This window comes from Dunckerocampus dactyliophorus, chromosome 15, assembly GCF_027744805.1.
Source record: "Dunckerocampus dactyliophorus isolate RoL2022-P2 chromosome 15, RoL_Ddac_1.1, whole genome shotgun sequence".
NCBI lineage: Eukaryota > Metazoa > Chordata > Actinopteri > Syngnathiformes > Syngnathidae > Dunckerocampus > Dunckerocampus dactyliophorus.
Genome location: NC_072833.1, coordinates 15,064,892 through 15,085,157, shown reverse-complemented (window position 1 = coordinate 15,085,157; position 20,266 = coordinate 15,064,892). Strand labels below are relative to the sequence as shown.

The window sequence follows — 20,266 nt, the reverse complement described above, 5'->3', positions numbered from 1 at the left end:
GACTGTGCGTGTGTAACGGATGCCAGCCTGTGAGGCTGCGCAAGTGTACGTTGGTAAACCTCACTCCCTCTGCCTTAAGAGCTGCGCTGAACACGAGGTCGACAGTCCGGGCTTTTGGCCGTGTGGTCAGCTCTCTCGCCTCCCATTGCAAAGGTACTGCGTTCGAGCCCCGATGCGGTACACGAGTAGAAAAATAAAAAGGGAGCACACGTGCGGCTATGATTTTCAACCCTTTCATTCGCATTTTGCTCCTCACATAAGTCCATACAAAGTGAAAGTAGAGTAACACTTTGGCTGTCTGTATATAAATCCACAAGTCTCTGACAACTTTTCTTGATTCACATCAGCAGCTTGCGTTGAAGCGCGATGACATCTTAGCCGTAAAAGCTGCACTCGCTGACGTAGCCAACTAGCTATGTTATCACTTGGATACTGGAGCGCTGCAGGAAAGATGACTGCTCTCTGTGACGTACTATTGTGCTTTCCCATTCATGCGCTACAAATACTTCGTTTTCTGCTCAGAATGATACGAAAAACTAACAACACAAATACTTGACTTGAAATATATGGATCTTCCTCATTTCAGCACAGACTACAATTTTTTACATTCATTCTACATTCTACTACCGTTCTTCCGTTTTCCAATTCGTTCTACACTTCCACTCATTTCTACCTTCATTCAACATATTTAGACATTCATGCTCCATTTGAACATTCATACATTCACATCATTTCAGTTCGGCTTCAGTTCTTCTAAAATATTTCTACACTCATTCTACATTTCAACATTCATATATTTCAACAGCATTTCAGTACAGCTCATCTTCCAAAACATTCCTACAGTCATTCTACATTTCAAAATTCAACCATTCTACAATATTTCAGTTAAGCTTTTGCAATTCTGCATTTCAGGCATTCACGTGCAATTTTGACTCTTAAAATTGCATTCTCTAGTTTTATTATGCCGTTTATTTTATTTAAAAGCTCTTGGGATTCCAATTACAATGTTAAATACACTTGAGATATTAAAGGCTATTGCTTTGATTTGGTTTATTGGCATTATTATGCCATATATTATCATTACATTAATGAAAAAATTGTCTCAAAATAATGTTGACAATAATAGTTTACCGGCAATAATTTGTAGGACAATTATCGCCCAGCAAAATTTGTTAGTGTGACAGGCCTAAATTTGGATTTTAGGCCATATCACCCATCTCTACTCAGGGTGCATGCTTTGACAAAAAGCTCAGGACTCCTAAGTGTCCTAATTTTTTTTCACATGACTATACACACTATATAATGAATTATTGCTTTCATCTCTCACATCCCTGAGAAGCTGTATCTTTGTGTATTAACTTTGTAGCCACGCACTGAAAATTCAATTTTGTGTGCTACTAAACAAACTTTGAAGTCCTTCCTTCATGCGCCTTTAATAATATGAAAAACACTGCAGCCGTGTTGCTATGAAGAGGCACGGTCTCTGATCCAACACAACAAATGAAGAAAATACTGCACTTTGGCTGCAATCTTTTTCATAGAAATAGCATAGCATCACCATCTTTGAAAGATAATAGATATTATCCATGACAAATCCTAGTGTCTAGTGATTCACTGAGCCTGAGGGTGGGCTACACATAAGCTCATCAAAGACAAACTCCTTCACTAAACAACAACACGCACTTGTGGCTCCAGAGGGTGTGCGGAGCATACAAGGCCCAAGCTTTGTTGGCTTCTAGCGTTCTGGGAAAGAAGCAAGCCTTCTTTGTGCAAATGTGTACGAACCTTTGACCTTCCTGGAACTAGGAAGTTGCCAGAAGGATGGGGGGGAGACGGGGGTTTGGGTTGTTTTTATCAAAACCCTTGTGGGCTCTCATCCCGATACGAGCACAAAGACAGACGCACAAGTTCACCAGCAAACAAACCATTCAACACAACAACACTGGAGCAAATCTTCCACTGTGTTGTGTACGATGCCGAAGCACTGTGTGTGGATCCCCGCATACAGTCGTCCCTTGCTACATCAAAAAAAAAAAAAAAAAAAAAGAAATACAAATTATACCAAGCATTCTGGCCACTAGGCATCAGTAATTACACAAAACATTGATGAGACATGACAAGACATTACATAACTGGCACTATCTGCATGTAGTCAGCCATGTCAGCACAGTGGCCCCTAAATTAAAATTTTAGGAGCACAAGCAGAAAATTTAGGGCCGCACACCAAAACAGACTTGCAAAGTAAATATTCACATTTCCTCTGATGTTCACTGTATTACTGATAAATACTCAATAAATGACAGCTGTCTTCTCCTGTTTCTGTCCGTTGCTTCTGGAAGGCCTGATTGGTGACATCATATACAGGTACATTATAACTCCAAAACTGCCCTCAACACCTTCTTCTTTGGTGTTTTTGCTGTTTTACCATGCACATGACAATAAAACTCTCTTGAATCTTGAATCTTGAACTGCTGGCCTGAAGTGTGGAGCACAAGTTTGTCAGCGACAAAAAATATTGAAGAATAATAACATAAAATGGGAAAATTAACTGGTAGGGTTGCAAACTAAAAATAAATAAGGGACACCTTGTTGGCAGGGCCAACCAACCCGACTTTTTTTTGCCTTTAATTTGTGTGAACCAAATGAACTACTTGAGACAAACCTGAATTTAATTTGATGTCCGTTTTAGAGTAACACTAATATATGGAAAGTTAATTGTATAATAATTAGAGATGTCCGATTATATCGGCCACAACTAATTATCGGTCCGATACTGGCATAAAAATGTGATAACGGCCAACATCGGTATCGTTTTTTTCCCTACAATGAAAGCCGATGTAGAGCTTCTAGAGCCAACATCGCAAAATTGCAACATTGTTGAATCACGTAGTTAATACTGTGCCGCTCACAAGCCTGTGAGGAAGAAGCAAGCCTGTGATGAAGTAACTCTTCATTTAGCAGAGTAACAACAGAGCTCACAATGAACTTACTAGCGCCATAGAAATCACGGGGGGGCGTTACCATTCCACACACCATTCTTGCTCACTGTGTCTTAAAGAAAGAGCTAAAAAACAGACAAAACACTACCAACGAATAATGCTGAATAATCAACAACTATGTGAGCTCTAAACATGTAACTTAGCAGCCATTTACAATAATAGTACAGCAAAGCACGCTGGGAAACAGGAAGTGCTGTTATCAAAACCATACACGTTGACGCCGCATCGAGCGCTGAACCTTACGTGTATATATAGATAGATAGATAGTTTTAATGCAATAAAATAATATAAAAGAACATGAACGTTATCAATCAAAATAATCAGCAAATTCACGTATTTTAAACAATACCGCTTTAACTCAAATGAAATGAAATGAAATCTTTCCAAACATAAATCAAGGCAATACATTCATTATCTACTCAGAGATGGGTGGAGTAGCGAACAAAACAACTGTACTCATTTAAGAGTACTGTTACTTTACAACAGTTTTACTCAAGAAAAAGATATGTGATGTTACACATATCGGTATCTGTTGTTATCGGAATCGGAAATTGAGAGATGGACAATATTGCCGTATTTGTTATCGGCAAAAAAGCCAATATCGGGCATCCTAACAAGAACATATTTTTTCGTTAAAAATAACACAATTAACAGAATTAAATAATTTAAATACCTTTCTTATAAAAAGGTATTTTATATAAAACTTAATATACTGCTTAAAATAAATAAACTGCTTAATATAAAACAGTATAAACTGAGTGTCCAGGTTTATGATAGCGCAGGTGCATCCAACTTCCAGCACTATTAAAAGTACTTAAATAAAGTAGGTGTGCTATTTGTGTTTTATATGACTGCCAACATTTCAATTGTACTTTATGTACAAAGTACATCTTGACTCAAATAGTGTGCTCATTGTCTTTAAGCTATTTTGGGGTCATATGTCATTAGATACAGGCATCATGTATGAATTGAACAGTTGTAATGAAAAATAGAGTTTATGCAAATATAATTTGGCGAGCTACTCAACTTATCAGACGGGGAGCTACTGATAGTTCACGAGCTACCTGTTAAGATCCCGTGATAGCATCACTATTTTAAAGCTGGTTTATGTTGAACAACTTAGACACACAATTAGTGTTTTGAAGACAAGATATACAGTGGCGTGAAAAAGCGTTTGCCCCCGTCCCGATTTCTTATTTTTTTTTACCGTTTGTCACAATTAAATGCTTCAGATCAGCAAACAAATTTAAATGTTAGTCAATGACGACACAACTGAAGACAAAATGCAGTTTTTAAATGAAGCTTTTTCATTATTAAGGGAGAAAAAAATCCAAACCTACATGGCCCTGTGTGAAAAAGTGATGGTTTATCACACCTGCGTTTGAGTGGAAAAGGTTATTCATTTCTAGAGCTTTGGGACACCAGCGAACCACTGTGAGAGCCATTATCCACAAATGGGGAAAACATGGAACAATGGTGAACCTCGGCCGGCCAACCAATATTACCCCGGACACTGGGCAAAAACGGCCTGCATGGCAGAGTTAAACCACTGCTGAACAAAAAGAACATTAAGGCTCGTCTTGATGATCCCCAAGACCTTTGGGAAAATACTCCGTGGCCTGACGAGACAAAAGATTAACTTTTTGGAAGGTGTGTGTGTTCCATTACATCTGGCGTAAAAGTAACGCCACATTTCAGAAGAACATCGTCATACCAACAGTAAAATATGGTGGTGGTAGTGTGATGGTCTGGGGTTGTTTTGCTGCTTCAGAACCTGGAAAACTTGCTGTGATAAATAGAACCATGAATTTTGCTGTCTACTAAAAAATCCTGAAGGAGAATATCTGGCCATCTGTTCGTGAACTCAAGCTGAAACCAACTTGGGTTCTGCAGCAGTACAATGATCCAAAATACAAGAGACTCATTGCAGTTTATTGCTGCCAAGAGTGGCCCAACCAGTTATTAGGTTTAGGGGGCAACCACATTTTCACACAGGGCCATGTAGGTTTTGATTTTTTTCCTCCCTTAATAATAAAATGTTTCATTTAAAAACTGCATTGTGTTCAGTTGTGACAAACATGCAAAAAAATAAATCAGGAAGGGGGCAAAAACTTTTTCACACCAGTGTAATTATTATATTGGTGACTAGAGAGCAAGGTTGTTAAGTGACAGGTTGTTAAAACGAGCTCCGAACGAACCGCATGGCTTGTTTGTTTTGAACACAAAATGTCACTGTCGTTTCTGAAAAATAAAAAGTAAAAAAGTAAACAAACATGAGAGAATGGATGAGATAGAAGAAGTTTCCAGTGATTATAGCAAAGATTTGAACAACGTGTCATTAGTTTTCGAGGAGGAAGAGACTGGAGATGAAATAAAGAACTTGCAGAACATGGAATTAAGCCGTATTTATTGGAACCACCGACGATGGGGCTATGTCTGATGCTGAGGTTTTCGATGACAAAGACTTCAGGATGAAGACTGGTCGGCTTCGAACACAAATGGTAAGTATAAATTACCTTGGAGTTGCTTATCCTTCAATTAATGTTTTAAATCGGCTTCTTAATGAGCGTAAAGGGCTGTTTGGAGCCTTTTTTATTGCCCCCCCACAACGTATGGCTGTGAAAACAAGTTTTGCATAGTACTTACAATATAATATGTAAATAAGACATGACTTAGTGTATTCTGTGGCAACTCTGACGCCTTTCTCCACCTTTAGTCCTGTTGCTAGCTTCCTAGCATCCAAAATGCGTTTATACTGCACTTTCAAGCCAAATGGTTCTTGTCAAGGTGTTTCTTCACAGCAGTCTTCAGTGAAATGAACGCGAGGCGGTGGTCCATATCACATACAAAGAAATTAGCACTTGCTTCGTTCTCCTCACATCCATAGTTCTACCCGGGCATGTGTCCGCTTACCAAGCACCTCGCCCAGCCATGGTACATGGCTCGCCCCGCTGCACAATCAAGTTCTCCTGGCCTCCACAGCTCCACCCGGTTCTGCTCACAGAATGTGTCAGCTTACAAGGCACCGTCCTCGGCCATGCCAGGTAGCTCACTTTGCACTCCACTATGTGGTTCTCCTGAACCACATAGTGGGTGGGTGATCTAAACCTTTGTCTTTTGGAAAAGAAAACACACTTACAGTATCACTCGGACACTGAACAGCCAACGGCAGCACAACGTTTTGGTATGATTAATATTTTGATGAGAAATATACCGAACGGAGTCTGCTAAGATGAGAGCCGTCCCTATGCCGTCGTCACTTTCGGAAATGCCCCCTTCCGAGACGGCGATTAGAAAAATTTTCCACCATATACTTTAAAGATAATTTTTACTAATTTGACGTTCACTTTCAAAAAACTAACAAGGTAGCACATAATTACAAACAATATAGAAAATAACCAAAGTTGAAAAATCTTGACAGTGACCCTTTAAGACCACAGCAAAAAAAAAATTTCAAAAACCCCTAAAATAGAAATCACATTTTTTTTTAAATAGGACTCAGTAATGAGTAGCCTTGATTGATGCCAGTGTTTCCAGGGGGCTAGTTGGAATGTTGCGCCAGGTGGTGAAGATGGCTTCACGGCAGGCATCCACTGTCTGGAACTGATGTGTATTTTTGTACACTTCCCTTGCCATCCATCCCCCAAATGTTCGGAATTGGATTTAGATCAGGGGAACATGCAGGATTGTCCAAAAGAGAAAAGTTTTTGTCAGGCGGACATTGTGAACTGCAGCTCTGTCCTTTTGAAAAACCCAGTCATTACCACACGGACATGGGCCTTCAGTCATGAGGGATGCCCTCTTCAGCATCTCCACATAGCCAGGTGCCGTTTGACGCCCCTGTACTACCTGAAGCTCCATTTTTCCACTGCAATTCTTGCAATTTTTCCACAGTTTTGAACAGTATATTTGGGGGTTTTCACCGTTTGTCTGTTTGAAAGCAACACACGGCAATAACAAAGATCTCCTGTAAAGTCCGGACTTTACTCGTCACTAGCATTGTGTTGTTATTATTAATAACAGGTGGGTGAGCGTGGTGATGCGTTCAAAGTCTCTATGGGTCAAGACCTAGCTTGTTATGGGACAGATGGTCATAATTAGTCCCAGTTCCTTTAAGTCACAGTAGAGGAAAGATTGATGTCAGCCAACCTGGATGGCGTAATCTTCTTTGGGTGCACGGCAAGGATCAGGTAGTTCATTTAAATCCAAACATGACAGTATGCATGCTTATCAACACACGCACTCAAAACCAACAATAAACACAATCAAAAACATCCCCAAACTAGCCATAAAAACATTGGTTGGAAATACACTGACGAAATCAATGTAGGAGTAAATCCATTAATAAGCAATCCAATGTGAATAGCAAACTTACTCCAATCTCATTAAAATAAGCACAGAAAGAAGAAAGAGACGTGGTCTTTTGTGGCAACACAACTCTTTCAGTAGAGACCCATGTGGTGATAGTTAAAGGGTAAGCTTTGCCCTATAAAATGTACAGTAAATAGCCCAAAAGAAGACATTTTCTTACTTTCTCATTTATTATTAAAAGGAAGCTTTGAAAAGGGAAACCTAACTGACAGCTTCTACACTTTACGCACAATTTCCACAAGAAACGAAATATAAAATTTGACTTCTGATGGTATTTGGTATACGTTTGAGGTAGTATATTAAACAGTCAGTGTGTATTATTGAAGAAGTGTTGTGAAGCGTATGCTAACTTCCAAGGGAGGATCCCAGCAATTAGTAATGGGAGAGGGAAGCAGGTGGCGGCAAAACAAAAGACGCTAACTTCTGATTAAAAATGCTTTGTATTTAAGAATACAAATCTAAAGTTACCTGCGTGCGTAATGTCGGACAGGTCGTAGTTCCTGGCGCTCCGAGGGAATTCCTTTAGCTTTCGGTTGGCCAAGTTGAGAGCCCCGCTCGCGGCGGCGTCCTCTAGGGCTTTCTCCACACTCCGACTGGCCGCTACTGTGGCCGGCAGCTGGGCTCCATCCCCAGCCGCCATCAAACACGCACTTTGGGCGTCCTTCTTACTTTGTTTTGAGCGTCCGTGTCACTCTCTGGTACACCGGGTGTCTTTAAACTAGGAAAAGAGAGCTCTTTGAGTAAAATGCTGTTTGGTAAATGATTAGAAAAGCTTTTGAGTATCCCCTTGACTAGCGTCACACAACTACTGGTGCTGTGAAGCTGTCAATCTGCCAGGAAGTTGCGTCGAGTACGCACATGTCGCAACAATAATACCGGTGACGTCTTACACAATAAAATACCAAGCTCGTCACTACAAAGAACAATAACAATAGCTTTGTTCATACCGTTCAACATCAAAGCTCTCTACAGATACAACTTTTACCCAAGTCTCTCTAATTACATTTTCATTTTTTGTTTCAGTTTTCAGACTTGAATTGTGCAACTGAATTGTGCAAGTGTAAACGTGGTGTACTGCAATATAAATTGTTTTGCATGTTCTAATTACCATTTACCACTATTACTAGTATCAGTTTGGTTTGAGTGATTTCTAAAGCCGTGGACACTGCCTTGATGACAGTTTGCACTTTTGTTGTGCGGTATCCGCAACAAAAAACCCTACGCAATTACGTTTAGACTGCGTTTCATCAATTGCAAAGTTTTACTGTGACAGTCCCAGCCCGGAAGTCTGAGCAGCACGCTTCTGTAAAGCTAGGAAAAAGAATAGGTGTGGTCACAACGCCTGTATTTTTGATTGACACTGACGGGGGCGAGGCCTCTGCTTGCTCAATCATTATTTCATGAATGTCCAAAGCGTGGACCAGGAGCCATCTTCATTCAGTTTGGCCCTCGATATATTGTAAAAAATATAATTTGTTTCTTATTAAAGATATACATATATATCCTTAGTTATTACATTAATTCGCTTTGTCACCTATAACACAAAGGTAATATCGTGGTGATTTGTTCAGATAGGTTTGTATTTATTTACCTACATTGGATTAGTTTTGACATCCTTTAATGCAAAAAATTGATCAAAGTGGCCCCTCGCATAATTTTTTGGTGGAAAAAGGCTGGACAACCCTGAGTTACATGATGCTAGTAGTTAAATGCATTCACTGTGTGCCACTGTGGCCATGATAAGGTACAACGACTAAAAAATACAGAAACAACAGAAAGCAACAGTTGTGTGCCTGAAAGGAATAAATACATGTCTATAGATGCAAATGCAGTGTCAGCAGGACTACATTGTCTGCCTCCTGTCAGGTTTATTACCTTTATTCTTCCTTCACTAACACACACACACACACACACACACAGTTCTGCATCTACAGTATTTGCATTGTCCTTTTCGTCCATCCTACTCTCCAGCCCTCGTTTCCTCCCTCCCACCCACCTCAGCATTTCATTGGACCATCTGTCAAAGTCCTGCGGAACACCCAGCATGCAACTGGGAATAATGTGTGTGTGTAAATTGTGTGTGTTGGGGGGGGGCTACTGTTGATAATATGCTATGCAAAATCCCTTAACAGTTATGGATCAACTCATTCCCTGCATTGTATCTCTACGAGATTTCTAAAATAACGCCTCCACCATTCAATGTCAATTGAGTGCTTTCTTCTTTATGACCAACAATAAAGTTGCAGTATGAAGTATTTCTGTGCTATGTCTCCTCATTAATGTTGTACATGACTACCATTCAAGCGGTATGCTTTGATTGAGCAGACTTTGCCTAAGTCAATGGAAAAAAATTATTGAACATTTGAAGTAAAACAATGTGATGGTACAAGAAGAGGTTTTAGACTAATGAGACAATCCCAAGTATTATTTGTGTATGATGTGATAGAAGAGCGCTGCAGTATTTTTAGCACCAAATGCTATTATGTCGCCGTCAAATCCCTGCAGAGAGTAGTGACATCATAGTTTCTCACGCTCTCTGCCTGCCCCTTCTTCCTCTGGGCTCTTCTGCATCCTCCCAAGTACATGGGATGTTCACCCACGTACTACGGGGTGGCTTATAGCTTGGCTGAGGTCCACCAGTAGAAGTGCAGCCAGCCTACTGAGCTTCCCCACTGATGTCGTTAGACTTTTTCTTACTGGTTCACTCTAAAGATTCTAAAATTAAAGTGTTCGTCAACATGCACACCCATGGAAACCTTCCAGCACTCTCCCTCATCTTGGCCCTGGTGGGAAAGATCTGGAAATGGACAGAAACCTTTTGGAGTACAAATGCGTCTTTAAAATAGAGCATAAGTGACAGAGGCAAGATGAGCTGATCGACAGAGACTGGAGAAAAAAGAAAGCTAGAGGTCAAGGGAGAGAGTGACTGCTGCAAGGGGGACTACCACTGAGAATGAATGGTATGTGATTTATCCTGACCATCCCAACACCAGCTGTGCATGTTGTCTTGGAAACACACATGGACACATACTCATGTAAATTGGCATTGAATGTGTTGTTTTCCAGGCTTTTCTCTTTGTCTTGTGTGTGCGTGTGTATATGTGTGTTTACAACGGCTAACTATGTTGACAAGAAATGCCAATAAATCCATTATTAGTATTAGTATTCACATTTATTAAAAACAAATGAAAACAACAATTGTCACTTGTATTTGTATTAATTTATTACAGTTTGTCGCATTATTATTAAAATATTAGATTTCATGAGATTATAGTACTGTACTGTATTTTCAATGACTGTTGCACATTGAACAATTTGACACAGCCCTCGTGTGGTCGTCAGGAGTATTGCAGATGATACATTACGCAGTCACATTTCTGTATTTGTTACCAGGCAATACTGTCAATTGTTTAGAATTTTCTACTAAAATAGCAACAAAGCGAAAACAATACCTCAAATATGTTGAAACATAAAATGGTTAAAATAAATTGCGTTGTTTTAAGTAAAATTTTAAATAAGAAGCAGTTGCGCATTGTTGTTAATTGGCTGTGAAAAGATGGGTGGTTATCAATGTGAAATATTTGAATCGAGATGTAGAACTCCAGTGTTTAATATTACAGACTGGAAAAACAAATGTGCTTTTTATCTATGCATTATGATAGTGCCGTCAAATACTGCATGTATACTGTATGCGTGCATAAATGGAAGCCATTGGACATATTAACTTCAGTTTATGACGACGTCGTTAGACAGCAACGGTTCCGTTTGTTATTGTTGGGACAATACAAAGGACCTACATGTTGGTACTACATTACCCATGATGGCGTGGGGCGAAAAAGAGTACCCTTTTCCCGCAAAACTAATCTTTTGTCTTTGATTGGTTGAACGCCGAGCAAATACTCACATTGGAGAAAATGATTGGCTAGTTGTCTCCCGGCAGTGTCCCGGATGTATCTCGGCTATATTATCAAGGACAATTGTAGGCGGGGATTGTAGTTCAAACCATCAGTCGATGTGCTGCAGTTAGCTTTCAGCTTTTGTGCTACAGCGGCCGAAACTATTCGAAGATTTAAACATGGTAAGCCTGTCTTCATTGGTCGGCGAGCCACCGGACCGCATTTACTTTTAAATAAATGCCGTGGCTTTATGCTTTGGTTACTGCGATGAATCAAAGACATTATAGTTGCAAGCGATCGTTGTTAGCTTAGCTTAGCATGCTAGCTAGCTTAACCCTCTCTTGCTTTGATTCTGCAATTAGACGATTTAAATGTAGAATGTGTCTACAACTTAAATGGTGGTAGTGTTTTTATTTTTAAATTGTCGTCTAGCATCATTTGATTGGTTTTAACTCATGAATGGCTGCTTGTTGTTTAGGCTGGTGGCAAGGCGGGCAAAGACTCCGGAAAGACCAAGACGAAGGCTATTTCGCGCTCGCAGCGAGCTGGGCTGCAGGTTGGTTGTCTGCTTCCTCCTTCATGCTTATTCATTTCGAGAGGCTCAGCCAAGCTTGCAAACTACAGAGTTCCAGTCAACACCGAGGGCCGTAAAAAATCTTTTGTTCTCGTAGTTCCCAGTGGGTCGTATCCACAGACACCTCAAGTCCAGAACCACCAGCCACGGCAGAGTTGGAGCCACTGCAGCTGTGTATAGTGCCGCCATTCTTGAGTACCTCACTGCTGAGGTAAATAATTTTTCTTATGACTTGAACTTGACCTAGTCTCGTTCTTTTCATAACTTTGCATGGTTGTTCAGGTGCTGGAGCTGGCAGGAAATGCTTCCAAAGATCTTAAAGTGAAGCGCATCACTCCTCGCCACTTGCAGCTGGCCATTAGAGGTGACGAGGAGCTGGATTCACTCATCAAGGCTACCATTGCCGGTGGAGGTAAGCTGCTCAGCACCAACCTTTTACGGAAAGGTCTCGAAAGACATCATTTCTGCATCATCTTCACCGACTTTGTGGCTTTGCAGGTGTGATTCCGCACATCCACAAATCTCTGATTGGAAAGAAGGGCCAGCAGAAGACCGTATAACGGGAAGTCCTAGAAGTTGTGCCATCTCAGGACGACGTCTGCATCGCGTGATTTAATTGTCTTTAGCGTAGAACACCTGTAGAAGTTTGTATGGTTCCAGCTTGCATTTACTCACCTGGGGTATTTTTTTAAAAGTGGCTTCAAAGAAGCTCTTTTGTTTTTGGTTATTCTTTTCCTGGTGCTTCAGTTTGTTTTAACTTGCTTTCGTGGCATTCCCATGGTCAAAAGTGGTGTTTTAATAAAGCTCTTACTGGGCACTTGTCTTTTTCACTTCTTCATACTTCTGTTTGCCACTTCCTGCATTCCAGACTTCTAACTTTGTTCATGGTGTGACTACACATCGGTTTGTAATTTCTATCACGTTTAGAACCACTGGCCCAGTATGATGAAAATTTGTGGCCTTGTTGCATGAGATCTGAAGGCACATTTTGTCAATAGAATGCTGAATAAAGATTGGACTGGCACAGCATGTTGCATAGTGTATACATGGCTTTATATATTAAGTACATTGTAAAAACTCAAAAGTACAGTTTTTTTTTTTATAGTTGTAGAGCAAAAGCTCTCCACTAGGCTGCACTATTTCACCTGTCCTACTGTGCGTGTTTTTTTTTTGACCATAAGCAAAAATGTGGAAAATTATAGCGAAAAGCTTTGTCTTCAAATACACACTCCTGATCAACAGGAGAAACAAGACCAGGTTAAACAGTGCAAGAATTTACATTTTGCACTGTTGGATCTTAAGGAAGTTCTAAGGAGGGCTTCAAACTGCAAAAAGAAGAAATGGGATTGAGACAAATAAATGCTTGCAATTTATTGCAAAAAGCTCTTTACAAGCTGATCAAAAGTTTTAGGCCACAGCTGCTTATCCTCACGAGGGTCTCGGGTATGCTGGAGCCTATCCCAGTTGACTTTGGGCAAGAGGCGGGGTACACCCTGGACTGGTTGCCAGCCAATCGCAGGGCACATATAGACAACCATTCACACTCACATTCATACCTATGGACAATTTAGAATCACCAATTAACCTAACATGCATGTTTTTTGGAGTATGGGAGGAAACCGGAGTACCCGGAGAAAACCCACGCACGGGGAGAACATGCAAACTCCACACAGAGACGCCCAACGGAGATTCAAACACAGATCTTCCCGATCTCCTGACTGTATGGCCAACATGCTAATCACTAGGCCACCATGCGGCCTGCCACAGCCTATAAAAGCCCAAATCTTGGCAAAAATGTGGATTCATTGTCATTTCGTCAGGTATTCACACTGTCATGATCTCTTGATGGTAAAGGCAAAAAAGCTTTCTCTCTTTGAAAGCAGTCAGAGTGTTGAGCTGCATAATCAAAGCCTCTCGCGGTATTGCATTGCTGCTGAGGTTGGACGCAGTAAGGCATTTCAAACTTCTTAAAAGATCCGGAGGGTTATGCAACAAAAATGTCACCGGCCCTGAGTCGGAAGATCCAATTGGCTGTCTGTCAAAACACGGGTCGATCTTCGGCCCAGATGAAGGTTGTTATTGGTGCCAAGTGCAGTCCAATAACCATCAGAGGCATCTGCGAGAGAAGAGTTTTAAGAAGAAAAAAAAACCTCTTCAAAAGCGTCATCTCCTTCAATGCCACAAAATTGCTGTTTGGAATTTTCACCAAACATGGGACATTGAAAGGTGGAAGTAGGTTTTATTCTCAGATGACAAAAAATGTAATCTTGAACATCCTGATGGCTTCTAATGTTACTAGCATGACAAGGAGATCTCACCTGAGATGTTTTCCACACGGAGCAGTGGAGGGGGCGCCATCATGATCTGGGGTGCTTTTTCTTTTAATGGAACAATGAAGCTTCAGGTTGTGCATGGCTGTCAAATGCCAGCTGGCTATGTGGAGATGTTGCAGGGGGCATCCCTCATGACTGAAGGACCTCGTCTGTGTGGTACTGACTGGGTTTTTCAAAGGACAATGCTGCGGTTCACAATGCCCGCCTTGACAAAGGACTTCTTCCAGAGAAATAACATCACTCCTTTGGACCATCCTGCATGTTTCCCTGGTCTAAATCCAGTCGAGAATGTTTGGGGATGGATGGAAAAGGGAAGTTTAAAAAATGGACATCAGTTCCAGATGGTGGATGCCCTCCATGAAGCCATCTTCACAACCTGAAGCAACATTCCCACTAGCCTCCTGGAAACACTGGCATCAAGCATGCCCAAACCTATTTTTGGGGTGATTAGCAAGAATGGCGCAGCTACTCATTAGTGAGTCCTTTTTTTGAAAGTTGTACTTCTATTTAACGTTTTTTTTTATTATTTTTTTTTAGCTATGGTCTTTTGATCAGCTGATGAACAGCCTGTTTCAGTATAATAGTTCTTTGCAACAAATTGTTTACTCAAACATGTTTTTCTCACTCCCATTTCTTCTTTTTGCATTTTGAAGCTCTACTTAGAACCTCCTTAATAATCCAACTGTGCAAAATGTAAATATATATACACTGCTCAAAAAAAATTAAAGGAACACTTTGAAAACACATCAGATCTAAACTGGGGGAAAAATGATCTTGAATGTCTTTCCTGATAATAAGTTGGTGATGTATTAGTAACAAAATTTGCTGTTGTTTATTTTTTGTTATTTTTATTTTTATATTTTTTTATGCTGCGGACCGCAAATGGCCCCCGGGGTGTACTTTGGTTACCCCTGCTTTAAGAGAATTCAAACAGTGGTTGTGTGTCAGACAAAGATTACGTATATTAAGAAGATAAAGGGGCAGTGGAAGTTATTACTGGTGCTGATTGCATTGTTGTGCTGTTTTTAAAATACACTATTTCTGCTACATGGATAATATTGACATAGTAGAGGAACTTTGGCAATCCAATAACGATCGTTACCTTTCGTGTCTGCCGCCATCAATTGTGTTAATTATCGTGGGAAGCACCTTGAATGCCGTCTGTCTTGCTTCTAACACACGCTAGCTGCAAAGCAATAAGCTAGGCCACAGTTATGAGGCCAAAGTACTCCATGGGCATAAAATGTTATTCAGTTAATTATGTATCACTAAACATCATGTGGTCATGATTGCTATCATTGACATGAATGGTTTGTGAGTGCAAGGTTGTATTTGCCGTTATTTTCCATGAACATGACGTTGTCAGTTTTTTTTTTTTTTGTGGCGGTGATTGAACGCTGCCAAAAATAAAAACGTTTTGCATGCACCTCAAGCTTAAATTTTCACTCCCTTGTCAGGTTTTTAGTCAGCAGGTTATTTTTATGGATTTGACAAAAGCTTTTGATACAATTGACCACAACATCCTAATTACAAAATTAGAAAGCTATGGAATAAGAGGGTTAGTGGTGAATTGGGTTTAACGCCATCAGGCCAACAGGAAGCAATATGTGAAGTTAAAAGAATAAACTTCAGCATACTTAAATATATCGTGCGGCGTAGCCCAGGGGTCAATACTGGGGTCAAAACTGTTCAACTTATATATAAATGACATTTGTAAAGCCACGAAAGACCTAAAGCTAGTATTATTTGCAGATGATGCTACTGCCTTCTGATCTGGAGAAGGTACACAAGAGCTAATAAAAAAAGTTATATGTGAAATGACTATACTAAAAAGATGGTTTGATAAAAACCGACTATCCCTGAATCCAAGTAAAACTAAGATAATGCCATTTGGTAATAGCTGAGAGGATACTTATACGCAAATACAAATTGATGGAGTGGACATCGAAAGGGTGAACGAAAACACATTTCTAGGGGTCATTATAGATGAAAAGATGAGCTGGAAATCTCACATTAAAAATATACAACATAAAGTGGCGAGAAATGCCTCATTTTGAATAAAGCAAAAATCACTCCATTCTCTCTATTGCTCCCTGGTATTACCATATCTAACTTATTGTGTGGCGATTTGGGGAAATAACTATAAAAGTACACTTCACTTGCTAAAGATACTGCAAAAAAGATCATTAAGGATAATCCAGAATGCAGCATATAGAGAACATACAAAATCCTCTATTTCTAAAATCACAATTATTAAAATTGGACGATCTCTACTTTTTTTTTCAAACAGCTAAAATACCGCATAAAGCAAACAGTAATCTGCTACCTAAAATGTCACACTCGACAATTCTTCTCAACAAGAGAGGAGAAATATGACCTCAGTGAAAAATTAAACATTCATATGCGAGAATAACGCTAAAAAACCTTCAACATTTCAGTATGTGGAATCAAATTATGGAACGGATTGAGTAAGGAACTCAAACAAAGCACTAAGATGAGCGATTTCAAGAAACAATACAAGCAGTTGATGTTTACAAAGTACAAGGAAGAAGAGTACATACAATGCTACGTCTATCACACTACCTCACTTACTAAGTGCTCTTCCTTTTTATGAGTTCATTATCATTACTCCCCAGTTATCAAACTGTGTTTTGTTATGTCTATTTCCTATTATTTATTAGGATTGTCAAATCAAGTAGTTACGGTGACAAGAAATCTGACAAAATTTGAAACTTGACTAATGTTTTTTCTACTATTTATCACATTATTTCGTTCCTATTTTGATGTATTCAACTAGAAGAGAGTGTATTTATACAGGAAGTGAACAAATGTATTGCAATTGATGTAAAACGGATGGGGGGCGGGGGGATAGCATTTCATAAGCCTTGCTTCTTCCTACACCATTTGGACATGTAACATGTGATGTATTCCAATGTAACTTGTATGCATGTTCAAATAAATTCAACCATTACGATTACCAGGCTGAACGTGTCACGTAACATGGTGGATCAGCCAGGACACCATTCTGTCTAAACCGCACGAGGAACCTGATAGCAAAAGAAAATTCCCACTATACTCTATGTCCACTAGAGGACAGTGCCCAACCACATTATCATCTCACGTGTCGTCCTGATAAGTTTCAGTGTCCAGGTTACTCTTAAATTTAAAAAATGATGGATTTACTGATCTGTCTTTTCCTAGCAGCCCACCAAGGGGCACTGGGTGCAAGCTAAGCCGACATCAGAGCCCTTAAAGGGACATTCACACCACCTGACCTACTCACCTTTTCCCAGTGAGCCAACTCCACATAAACACCAGTACTCGTCCTGAGCCTCCAGCTCCGAGGGGCCTCACAGTGAGGAGAGTGTGGGAGTGTTTAAGGGATCTGCCAGTCAAACACATTGTACATTGGATTAAAACTGCATGCCCCCCTCGTCCCCACCGCCATCACCTCTGTAGCAAGGAGGTCTCCACTTTCTCACAGAGCTGAGGATTAATAACATGGACCTATAGCATCTATAGTTTACACCAGGGGTGTCCAAAGTGTGGGCCAGGGGCCATGTAAAGCTATATTGTGAAAATACAAAAAAAAAAACCTTTAAAAAAAATCAGCAAAAAAGTGGAAAAAAACAGCAGTAATTTTATGAAAATAAAGTAAAAATATTAGGACAATAAAATCATAATATTAAGAGAAATAAATGTTGTAATCTTTAGAGAAATAAGTTACAATAAAAAAAATAAAGTCATAGTATTATAAAGAGAAAAACAGTTCTAGAAGCATAAAGTTGAGATATATAAAAAAAAGTATATACTGTAAAATATATAAAACTAAAAGAATAAAGTTGATTTTTTAAAATAGCCTAATTATTTTAAAATTAAGCTGGGAAAAAAGTGATAAAATTACAAGAATAGAGTCAAAATTATTAGTATTATTGAAATATTAAAAAAAAGTTGAATTGAAAGTTGAATTAAATATATAGATGTTCTAAGCATATCTACTTGGTTTGGTTTACAAAGTGCAAACTATCAAAATGGTCCCTGCATCCCTTCAGTATGCAGCCCTTCGCGGAAAAACTTTGGACACCCCCAAGTGTGAACTGCATGTATTTGTCACAGGCCACGTGGTGTTCTCTTGCAAGCCCCCTTTTCCATCCTCCCCACATTCCCCACTGTGGGAAAGGGAATTCTGTATGTGTCCACGCTTTTCAAGGAGCTTTCAAGCAAAATAATGCCTGAACACGCCCTCACCTCTGTCCCTCCTCCTCCTGCTTCTTCTTCACTTTCTCCATGTGGCGTTCAAAGCAGCCTGCAAGCACAGAAAAGTGCTAATTCTGCACACACCCTATACTATATAAGACACGTCCATAACAGTCACAGCAAACGTATGTGTGAGAGTGTTAGTGGGGGGTGTGAAAGACACGAGAGAAAGGCCTTTTGTTTGGTAAGTGCACTATGAAAGTGAAGGGGGGTGCATAGGAAAATGGTGGCTTTTGGGGGTGGATGGAAGGGGGGAATCAGATTACCTCACAACAACCCATGCGGCCCTGCAGTTTGGTTTGCTAACTTTACAGAGGCTAAACGAGAAGACGAGAGGGAAGAAAAGATCGGCAGATTAACCGGACTGTCTTGCAGTCTAGCACGTGTAATCCAAAGCTTTAGTGGCTTTATCGAGAAAAACACCAGCAAACAAACACATAGTCAACTTCTGCACGTGAAGCCGTGTGAACGATGGGGAGGAAGCCAGCCGAGCCACCACATTAAATTCTCTCATCTGCTATGGGAACAAAAGCCGCTTCCTTGCGCTACATCCAGCCGGCTTCCCGTGCTCCTCGCCTTGCAGGAAGTCATAAAGACAGAAATACTTCCTGTAATGTTGCCACCATGGAGCAGGCAGCGTAGCTTGTGTAGAAGCCATAAACACAGCACAGGACATCGCTCTTGGGCAGGGCATAGGGCATTTTTATTATTTTATTTTATATTTTATATTTATTTATATGGTAAAAATGAATTCTATTCATTTTTAATATTATTAAATATTACACTAACTTCCTTTTGACCTATACAACACACGGCTAACATGTTGATGTTTTGTTCAGCTAGCTTAGCATATGCTTTACATTGGATTAGTTTTAGTATCTTCAATGTACAAAATATATCCTTCAATTTTTCTGTGTGCGGCCCTCGATGGAAACAGTTTGGACTCCCCTGCTCTAGAGGGACTCTATGGAACTGGACCTTCACATAGCATGGCTTCACATCACAACACAACTGAACATAAGTATTGGGACACACCTCTTCATCATTCAATCAATTCATGGTTTGGCTAGACCTGAATCTTAAAAGCCCCATATTAAGCAAAAGTGACTTTTAATGATGTTCTAACAATAACGTGTCCCAAGAGCCCGTTTATGAGCACCAAATATGACAATAATCTCCCTCGCTTTCAAAAGTGCTTCTGAAATTGCTGTTTTTTTAATGACGTCATGAAGGACAGAACCCTCTTTTCTCGTGGATGTACCACCTCTGACCTGCCCAGAACTAGATGAGCCTGCCCCATATACACACCCGCCACACCCACACCCTCCGCCACTCTAGGCTTTGCTACACATTTTAAAATAGATCATGAAGCTCTACCAACTATCCGTCATAAATGTGGGAAAGTTTGGTTATTTTCTTTTTCTTCAACAAATAGGCTCACAGAGCACCATGTTGCTGTCAAAATGTGACTGTAATGTTAGTACTGTTGTGTGTGATATATGTAAAAAGTGGATAAAGTGCACAATAACACTTCTTGCCACACACTCTGTCCAAACACAGCTCATTAGCATTAAAGCTACAGATACACAAACAGTGAGTTCCCAGCAGGGCTTATTAAAAGCACTTTTAAACTGTCTTAATTCCGGCATCAAGGCTGGACTGTGGACACCACCCTTCCAATATGATGATGGTAGATGATGAGATGATAGATGATAGATGTGGGACATCTGAGATTTCTTTAACATTGGTGAAAAATCTTCTAATATGGGACCTTTAATATTCATATTACCAAGTACTCGTAAAAAGACATAAGTCATCCATGCAGTCCGCAGGTCA

The 20,266-nt window shown here is 40.0% G+C and overlaps 2 protein-coding genes across 4 annotated transcripts in view; one reads left to right on the top strand and one right to left on the bottom strand.

The window, feature by feature from the left end:
• The window catches only part of lrch4 (leucine-rich repeats and calponin homology (CH) domain containing 4), a 31,915-nt gene extending 23,724 nt beyond the window's left edge, over positions 1-8,191 (bottom strand). For all 3 annotated transcript variants that reach the window (XM_054753939.1, XM_054753936.1, XM_054753938.1), the window contains exon 1: positions 7,839-8,191. In XM_054753939.1, coding sequence (XP_054609914.1) covers positions 7,839-8,010 — 172 coding nt within the window. In that variant the 5' untranslated portion in view covers positions 8,011-8,191. The remainder of the gene's footprint in view (positions 1-7,838) is intronic.
• A 3,100-nt stretch (positions 8,192-11,291) lies between these two features.
• On the top strand, positions 11,292-12,866 carry LOC129195100 (histone H2A.Z). The gene is made up of 5 exons (XM_054800833.1): positions 11,292-11,448; positions 11,745-11,822; positions 11,938-12,051; positions 12,123-12,252; positions 12,339-12,866. The coding sequence occupies exons 1-5, from the start codon at positions 11,446-11,448 to the stop codon at positions 12,398-12,400; spliced, it is 387 nt and encodes a 128-aa protein (XP_054656808.1). The 5' UTR covers positions 11,292-11,445; the 3' UTR covers positions 12,401-12,866.
• The last annotated feature ends 7,400 nt before the right edge of the window (positions 12,867-20,266 follow it).

Excerpts from the sequence above, each read along its gene's own strand:
- LOC129195100 (XM_054800833.1), top strand. Across the intron at positions 11,823-11,937 it reads CGCAGCGAGCTGGGCTGCAG|TTCCCAGTGGGTCGTATCCA; the intron begins GTTGGTTGTCTG and ends TTGTTCTCGTAG. Across the intron at positions 12,052-12,122 it reads TTGAGTACCTCACTGCTGAG|GTGCTGGAGCTGGCAGGAAA; the intron begins GTAAATAATTTT and ends ATGGTTGTTCAG.